This window comes from Amia ocellicauda, chromosome 23, assembly GCF_036373705.1.
Source record: "Amia ocellicauda isolate fAmiCal2 chromosome 23, fAmiCal2.hap1, whole genome shotgun sequence".
NCBI lineage: Eukaryota > Metazoa > Chordata > Actinopteri > Amiiformes > Amiidae > Amia > Amia ocellicauda.
The window spans coordinates 5547784-5557737 of record NC_089872.1 but is presented as its reverse complement, the minus strand read 5'-3'; the positions used below and the strand labels follow the sequence as shown (position 1 = coordinate 5557737).

At 38.8% G+C, this 9954-nt stretch overlaps 1 protein-coding gene across 1 annotated transcript; it reads right to left on the bottom strand.

The window, feature by feature from the left end:
- Positions 1 to 438: 438 nt before the first annotated feature.
- LOC136718936 (solute carrier family 22 member 7) lies at positions 439 to 9499 on the bottom strand. The gene is made up of 10 exons (XM_066696741.1): positions 8750 to 9499; positions 8349 to 8452; positions 7583 to 7737; positions 7132 to 7300; positions 6664 to 6787; positions 6332 to 6441; positions 5151 to 5365; positions 4308 to 4416; positions 1728 to 1934; positions 439 to 1066 (listed from the first exon to the last, which is right to left on the bottom strand). Exons 1-10 carry the CDS (start codon positions 9131 to 9133, stop codon positions 1027 to 1029), a joined length of 1617 nt encoding a protein of 538 aa, XP_066552838.1. The 5' UTR covers positions 9134 to 9499; the 3' UTR covers positions 439 to 1026.
- Positions 9500 to 9954: the final 455 nt, after the last annotated feature.

Sequence of the window (9954 nt, the reverse complement as noted above, 5' to 3'; positions counted from 1 at the left end):
TGCCTCCTATTATTAGTCCTAAACTTATTTGATTTATTTATTTCATTATACACTTTTGCAGGTCTCCTGTGTCTTGAGGTAATTTTGTTCTGGGTAATAAGATCTGAGGAGTCTTTTCTGATGTGACTTTTATGAAGATAGTCGATAACAATCTGAGCAGAGGGAACAAAGAGAGTAGGCATAGTCAAATATGGAATGATATGAACATGCCATTCTCATTTAATCTGTTTTTATCTGTGATGTGGAATACCCTTTTTTGGAGAGGAGTATATTGTGACTGTAGCAGATTTGCATTTACATTATACCTTAGAGCACCCAAGGCAAGACCATTTTCCTCAACTTTTTTCTGAAAATGACTACACTGCTGTATTCAGTCACAGTGGAAGCAGAAACTTTTCTAAAGGTTTGGGGTTGATGGATGATTCAGACAAACACTAGTATTACTAAACTTTTCCTTTTTATTATGTGAATTGTCTTTAATTTGTGGGACTTTTTACAGAGTATTTTAAATCCAACTTTGTATCTTTCCCTCTCTTCTGCCAGGCAGGAGAGAGAGGGTGAAGTAAAAAATGAAAACCCAATTAACCAGATCGGGGAAACTAGAATGTGTACAAATGATTCAAGTACGTTTCATTCATTCTAGGGGTAGGATTGTCGTGCAGTGTAACGCATGGAAAGGTATAAAACATGTAAAGCACAGATGTGTACAATGCAATCTGTGGTCACTCCTGAGTGAACAATACAAATGAAAGTGCTATAGCCAGTTAACCTCTGATGCAATAACAAGGACTTACAATGCATTCAGAGAATTAGATTTTCTGAAAACATTTGCTTACTTTTTAAGATGTGTATCTTTCGGAAGATAAAGTATGGATCAGAAAACCGTATACATTTTCTTATCGTATAGTTTTTGAGGCAACCAGACAATAGGTGTATCCACAATCTTTGTTTTCCTTTTTCAGTTCTTCTCATTTCGAACGGTTTCCCAGCTGTTTTCAGAGACTAGGTTAGGGGCTTCAGTGGGATTTAGTTATTGTCTTGGGCTGGAAAGGCAACACTCCGTTTCCTGCAACACAATCATAAGCAGGTGAAAGCAACGGCGGCGGAAGGAGTAACACTGACCCTGTCGCTCCAAACTCTCATCACTGTTGAGCACTGCAATCATGGTACAGTAATGTCATGATGCATTACAGAGGCACTTGAATTATTCAGAAGTGCATTTCAGTTGAAATTTTCCAACCCTCTATTATCTTTTCCAACACTGCATGAAACTGATAGATGTTCAATATTTAGAGCATTTCTGCAATTATTCAGTATATTATGATCTTAAGAATAATGTAATACTTAGAATAACTAGAAGTTGCAGGTAACTTTGAGGCTTGCAGGTGTTTGTAGATTTAGATGTTTTTGTTACATAATATTTATGGCTCTTCAATACCATATGATTCCTTTAAAATTAAAATATGCAATTCAACATTTTAGCTATACTACTGTATTGCTAGAGTACATTTAGGACATAATGGTAATTTCAGACTGGTAAAAATTGAAATCCTATGAATTTTGACAATTGTTGCTTAAAAGTATTGGAAATCAGCCATAGTGAACCATGCTGGCCCTGGAAGCCTAATAATGCATTTGGCAGAGACTTGTAAGGCAACTTAAAAAGTTTACAAGAGTAATCAATCATTATATACAATATCATTGACATTGCTGTTGGATGACAGTACCTGGTCTGCTCTACATCCTCAATGGTTTCTGGCAGGCGTACGTTTTTGGTTTCCGGGAGCAGCCACGCCACTAGTCCGGCACCGATGGCTACCAAGCAGAAGATGAGCTGGGGTAACATCCTCCACACGTCCTCCAGCAGCATGATCAGTGGGGCGAAGGACACCCCCAGCCGCGCCATGAAGGAGTTGTAGCCAATGCCGTTTTGTCTGCAGGAACAAAGACAGCAACAACATTTTGGGTTATTCAACCGCGGGGGTAAATCCTGCAGTAATTTACCATGGCACAGCTGCAATGAAGAACTAGAATTCTTCAGTTTAGTAAGTATTGTTTGCAAAACACAGATTACCAGGCAGATCACTGGAATGGTGCTGTCTTCAACATTTTTATTATACCTGTATTATCATATGTACATATGACTTTTCTGTAGTCTGAAACTGGACATTTTTAGTTTGTTTTAATGCATTTTGTTTGCAGTTTGCAAGATGAATGACAAAAGTAATTACTACTTTTTAATGGACCACACTGACATATGTATAATATTTAGTTTTTGTTTGAACAAAACATTGCAATAGTTTTTTGCGATGTCACTCAGGAGCAGCCACACTGTTCTTTAAGCCCTGCCTCTAGGGCTGGTGTGCTTTGCTGAGATTTCTAGCTTGCTCTTCAAATGAACTCTGAGAACATAAGGAAGGTCGCAACCGAGAGAGGGGGGGATAATTCAGCCCATCTTACTCATTCTTTTAATAGCTATTCCACCCCTTGAATACTTTCATATCATCCCATGTGCGAGACAATAACATTCAGTTCAAACCATCTACACGTACTGTTCTGAAATGACAATAACAAACATGCATACATAATGTAAGTGAAGGAATGACAAAAGTTAAGACTTCTTAAATCAAAATAATTCATTGGAAGCCTCCTTTATTATCCATCCTTCAGGAGTTCATACAACCCCACTAGACGTACAGACACGTGACAAATTAAAGGAAAAACCTGAATAAATGAGTAGAGGAACACAATGAATGCAGATGCCTCCAAACAGGTGCACTGCATGATACAATTAAGCAAATTAACATCCTATCATAATCTGTGGCATGTATACAAATGCTGAGCAGGGCCAGCTGACCTCGATTTTGGATCAAGATGGCAAGAGGAAAGGATCAAAGTGACTTTTGAAAGAGGGGTCATTATTGGGGCACAAATGGCAGGAGCTTCAGTCACAAAGACTGGCTAGTGTTCTCGGGGGCATTTTCTGGGCATGGTTTGGGACTACTTACTTGTCCCCTTAGAGAGAAGGGTCACTGTAAATCATTACTAAGTTATTCTGAGTGATCACCTTTATCTTCTGGTGACACATTTCTATCCTGGTGGGAGTGGTCTCTTCCAGGATGACAATGCCCCCATCCACAGGCACGAGGGCTCACTGAATGGTCTGATGAGTATGAAAATGATGTGAATCATATGCTATGGCCTTCACAGTCACCAGATCTCAACCCAATTGAACACGTGTTAGACAGAGTTCTCCACCACCAACATCATCATCAGGTGTGAGATTGGGGTTTTCCACCTCCTGAACCTTAGTTTAAAACTCCATTTAAAGTTTACTGTAGGACACCATGGTCACATATTTGGAAGTAAACTAATGCAGATCTACTGTGGTAAATGTTCATAAGGGATATTGTCTATCTTGAAAAGTTACAATACATACGGAGGACAATACATTATCGGGCAGCAGTGTATTAAAAACAGAGAAAGGTCCACAGTCAGGGAGCAGTTTTTTTACAGGTTTCTACCAGAGAAGACATTCACCCAATCGACTGCATGGGACACTGGGTAATTCATCACAATTTCAACCAATGAGTGTATCTGGTTCATAGGATGAACAGTAATTATGGTAAAAATACTCTTGGTATTTGATTGACAATCTATGGCTTCTACCTGTTTTGCTTTAAGCTGAACTGAAATCTAATGTGGTCACTGCTGGTCACTGGACCCTGAGGGAGTCCATTTTAATTAAATTTATTTTGTAGAGTGTACAGTTGGGAGTTTCAGAAAAGATGTTCAGGGCCGTGCAGTTTGACCTTGTTTAGGTCAAACTATCTTGTTTTTGAGGCTTGTAGTTATTATTGGATTAAAACGCGTGACCAAAGTTAATTTAACGCTAGGCAAACAACTGACAGTGTCACCGTGGGATTGAATAGCTGTCACTTGAACATGTTCAAGCATTGTCCCTGTTAGAAATAAAAATCACTGTTGCTTTTTTGCCTCAAGATTGCGTGATTTCATTTTGTTTTGTCTTTTTGGTTTGGTTAGGCTGCTCTTAAGTAAAACAATTGTTTATAAAACACCATCAGTGCTTATAAAAAAAATAGAGGCCTATAATGTAAAACTACTTAAAAAAACAACAACAACACAGTTAAACCTGGTGAACTGTAATCACCTACACTTACAGACTGAATGTTTAACCTCTGGACACTTGGAAATACCTGATCTTCCTAATCCCTGTGTAAAGCAAATCTCTAGATCCTGCTGACAAATGGTTACAGATAACATTCACTTAAATAACAGCAACTCACCTCACAACAGTAGGGTAAAGCTCAGCTGTGTAAAGGAAGACCACAGTAAAGGAAGCTTCTGAGAGACCCTTTCCAAGAATGGCAACGATGGTGCGGAAAAGCCATAAATCTGAATAATACATAAAAAAACACCACCACCATATGTTAGACGTATTTTTTTCAGTTACCAATACACAAAAGTCTAAGCATGCACCATGCTAAAAGCTAGTATTGATTTTTATTTTTATTTCACCTTTAATGATTAGACTCTGTTACAACTCTTGGCCTTCACCTCGCAGAAGTCTATTTTGGGAAGCAGCCCCAGAGAATCACACTGAAACACTTTCTGAGATTATTTCCAACGCATTTTCTGCTTCGGTGCTCTCGATTTAGCATTCCTGAAAGTTCTAAGTGACATTTCGCAATAGGGTTGGGTCTAATTGGCTCCAGTTTTTCATTGTTCTCATTCTCTTAGTCACTTCATTCAACCCATTATTGGCTTAATTGGATTCAGTTTAATAGCTTTTCCCAGTTCCGAAGTTGTTGCTGATTTAAAGAGATCTATATAACCAAGATTATGTGCACAGTTGAGTTGCTTGCTTGGGTGAAACAGGTGTAAACAGGTGTCAGGAAAAAAATTAATATGAATACCTATAGTCATAAAAAGTGCAGTATGCAAGACTAACTCGTAATCTAAATTCCAATATGATTTTATACTAAAAAGGTCTTTGGTCAGTAATTCCTAAAATTGTAAAATTTTTCCTGAATACCATGTCTCCTTTTTTACACATTACATAGAATATACATTTTTTTATAAAGCACAACTCTTTGACATGAAGGCATAAAATAAAGTGGGGTCCTTACCCCTCGGAAGGGCAATGTTTATGGCGATGCACACTCCAGTCAGAATTAATGGTACAGCTTGACTGTGTCTTCTGCCCACCCAATCAAGACTGTAGTAGACCAGCAGTTTGGCGGGCACTTCAATGGCACCATAGATGAACTGGGTGAGGTATATATTCAGACCAAACCCAGTAATGTTCAGGCTTATTCCATAATAGGTCAGGGCAACTCCAAACCTATTCAAGAAAAAGAAGAAATAAAGAAAATACATTATGTGTTACAGGTACATCATTTGTATACGTTTGGTTCAGCCAATGGTTGTTCAGGGTCAGAAATATTTCAGCAGTTTAAACACATTACCCACATCAATGCAGTAAACCTACAGCCAAAGACCCCTTCGCGGGCTGGGCACCCTGATTTCCATAAATTGACAGTGGGTGTTACTACTTCATGTATACTTGAACTCTTCTCTTGCCAAGATAATTCATATTTCTCTTTTCAGTAACCTAATGTGGTCCATCTGCATGTGAGTAATATCTGTAATAAAATAATAATCTGTCTCCAACCTCAACTGCTTTACTTTTTCTATTACTATTTACTATTGCGCGTGAGGATGCCAACAAGAATCCATTCGTCTTTTCATGCTGCTGTATTTAAGACCACCAATTGTGAGCATGCATCAACAGTTAGCACTGCATACATGCTTCAGATAGGGAGACCTTTGTTATATTGACATACACATTTTTCTGATGCCCACAAAGCCTGAAACATGAACATGAACTAAAACAATAACACTTATATACAGATTATTGTACAGATTCCCTTACAGAACACCCCCTGTCATGTATACACATATCTGACATATCTGGCCTGTTTTCCTCACACTACCATAGCTTAGGCATTGTGGGAAATATTGACTTTTGGTGGGAACTTGTAATGATTGCACTATATTGCATAAAGTGGCATTATCCACTATAGAGCAAGTGTTTTCAAAATATTGATGATTCTCCAAAGAAATGACATAAGGCTATCACAGGAGATTGCCTATCAGGAGACAATCACATTATGACACGAAACAGAGGGTGTTTATAATCATGTTTGCTGTAAGAACAATGGTGTTGGGCGGCCATTACTGTGCCAATGGCTTCCTCATTCACAAATGCACAATTGTTACAGACATTAGGCAGGCAGGGGATTCTTACCACACTGTCCCAGTGTAAATAGCCAGTTTTCTCATTTTGGGAGTCCTCACCAGGTCCAGGTAGGTGTAATTCCTGTTTCCTTTCTCCACAGTCATAATGCTGCAAAGTGTCTGAAGAAGACAATAAGTTTAAATCTAGTGAAAATAAGATTGTTTTTTTCTTACATTGTACAGTGAATAATTCATAATGTTTTCAACAAAACAATACCAGTGGGAAGAGAGATAGAGTCTAGGTGGTCCAGTGATGACAGTAAATGTCTTGTTAATAGGAAAAACAGGAATTTGTGTTATTGTATTGAGGTTTGAGGAACTGTGTGTGTCTTAGTGGTTTACCTCGGTAGTCATTTTGGATGAGAATTCCTCCCTGTTGTTCATTTTGGCGCATTTGGACAAGTACTTGTGTGCCTGTTTCCCCTTTCCGTTGGCGAGCAGCCATCTCGCAGACTCTGGGATCCAGCTACATCAAAACCAAGATTGTTGCCAAAGTTACAGGTGACAAAAAAACATTTGGACAAAAACAAAACTATTTCAAAACTCGGCTGAAAAAGATCAACTTTCATCACCATGGAAACAACCATTTGCACAAATGAACCACTAACTCACTATCCACCCTGATGTGAAATATTTAAAATTGAATCTCATGTCATATTGACACATTACATATTTACATATCTGAAGAAAGTGAACCATTGTGAACCAGAAATTGGATTGGACTTTAATACAAACAAGGAAATACATTTAATTGTCAGTTTGTTTTGTTTATTTCTACTGGTACAGTTGAAACCCCATTTTTGTGCCTACCACCAGGTTATGACAGCCAAGAAAAGAGGGGAGGTGACAGTCACAACCAGGAGCCTCCAGTCATTCACTAAGTAGGCGATGCCAGCCAGCAGTGTGTTGCCTGCACTCCAGGCCATGCTACCTATCACCCCTATGAATGTCCTGTGTTCAATGTCCACCCACTCCATACCTGCGAGGGAAAGGGATATGTTAAACTCTGCCACAGCTGCAATTATTATTATTATTATTATTATTATTATTATTATTATTATTATTATTATTATTAATAATATTACTGCTCTCTGATTGGTTATTTCCTTGTTGGTGGTTTATAATATAATATAAACCAATATCCAAGAAACACAAATCATGATCATAATGAGAGAAACAGACAAATATACATTGAATCAAATACCACAGAAAAGCAAAGAGCTGGACTTCATGGTGAGAAAAGTGAAAAGATCCCACTTACTGAGGACAATGCAAATGATGCTGATCCCTGTGAGGCTGAAACCGGTGAAAAAACGCGTGATGGCGAACATTATATAGGATGTTGAGAAGGCATTGGCGAATCCAAAAGCTATCGCTGAAATATAGGACACCAGGAGCATGGGCTTCCTGCCATACCTGCAAGACAAGTATGTCACCACTGCTGTGTTGTGCTTCAAACAAGTGTTTCAAACTCCACAATAATTTTGGACTGAGCGGTTACCAGGAGCCAAGGATGATATATCAAGGAACAGTTGAAAGTAGTCAAACTCCCTTCACAATATAACTACCACAAAACAAAGAGATTCTATACTAGTGTTCAACCTGAGTTTGCAATACAAAATATAATGACACAGTTAGCCACTTTGCCATTCGGTAAAAGGCCATAGGTAGTTCGATGCAGAATGTTTGTTGGTTTCTTTGGATAATCCTTTGGTCAAGAAGAGACCTCATTTAATATTCACAGAGCTTGGTTATTCCACCATCTTTCCTCTGACAACAAGCTAAGCGAATTGTGGTTAGGATCTACATTCATTACCTCACAGAATGAAAACAATTAAACTAATCACTATCTTTTATGGTACTAGTTACAGTGCACAGGAATGTATAGACCACTGTCATAATTTTGAAACGCTCCTAATAACACATTTAGAAAGGTGTGAATCCAGTGTGAATGTAAATGTGATAATTCAATATTGACAGAAACAGAAAGGTGTACCAGACGCTGTAAGGCCAGAAGACAATTCTACCTGTCACTGAGGATGCCGAATGCAACAGCTCCAAACATCACACCAACAAAGAAGATGGTGGCGGTGGCCCGATTCATTCCTTTCTTGTCACAAACCAGGTCCCACTTCAGAGAGAAGAAACAGTTTGCATAATGGCATGATTGAGGCACTTATTAGCAACAGTGAGGATTTAAGTTATTGTCACACTAAATATCAAAACAACTGTGACTGTATAAGAGATTTCATATCTTTAAAATGGATAAATGTAATCATTCCTGATTGGATTTTGAGTAGATACCTAGAGTTAAGCATGGGACCCTCATTACTGCCATCCCATTGCTTGGGGTTATGTGCACAATGGAAACATATTTGCGATTCATCTTCCATCTCCAGGATATCTCTGAATAGAAAGAAAGCCATACCTCTGTTGCAAGAGTTGATTTGAAGGTGCTGTTTTCATACACCCATCCATTCTGGCAGCTGACTATGGCAGGCTGGGTCCCGTTCTCATAGGTGGTATTCAGCAGCTGGAACTGAGGCTCAGCGAACATCTTGCAGCTGCTGAGAGTCCCATCAGGGTTCCTGGGGATGCTGACAGCCAGCCTCTGCTCCTGGGAGAGGTTGCCGAAAACGTCGCCATCCCCCAGGGAGGAAAAGTCACAGTGGTGGGAGGGCAAGGCAGCGATGAAGTTGTTGAGCAGGAAGTGGCAGGGCAGGGTAATCCGAGGGATGATGATCAAACAGAAGATCAGGATCTGGTACTTCCCAAAGCCGTTGATCTCGGTGAGGAGGTTTTCAAACTTCATCTTTCACCAGGCTTAATGAAGATGCCCTGAAGGGAAGTGCTCCCGCCACGAGGAACAAATCCAAACTCCTGTCACCTAAGTAGCTGAGCTAGCATTGCCTCTACAATACCCAGGTCTACCTCTGTACACTCAGAGTGGACTTTGACCTTATTGAATCTCTTAAATCTCCCTGGAGCTCCAAAGGTTACTTATGGAAATAAATTGTGGATTAAAATGGGTTAGTGTTAACCCAGCATTCTTTGTCTATATTTATACATTTACTTTGGTTGCAGTATATTAACTGCAGGCTGTAAACAGGAAAGAGTGACAAGCAGACGATATCCAAATCAACAGCCTCCCATGATCCTTCACAATGTTTGCACATTGCTGCTTTTGTCCTTTAATCATGGCACACATCATGTCTTAAAACTCTCCTGCAGAGACACAGATTCTTTACATTTTCTTCTCAGACTGTTTAAATTGAGTTCAAAGTCCAACTGCTCTGAGGCTTCAGTGATTGTATGCTGATAACCTCAATGCAAAGAAAATATTCACCTAATCAACTGGGCAGTTTTATAATGCAACAGAAGAGCTTTTCAGCATCATGAGTTTAGGCCGACTTTGTTAATTATGTGTTCCTTGCTCTTGCACCTTGTCTTGTAATACATTGTTATGCCAATAAATGTGATCCCAGTGTGGATTTTCTCAAGGTAACACTTTTCCTGGGTACTAATGCTCTTACAGGTATTGTTATTATTATTATTATTATTATTATTATTATTATTATTATTATTATTACTAATAATAATAATAATAATAATAATAATAATAATAATAATAAT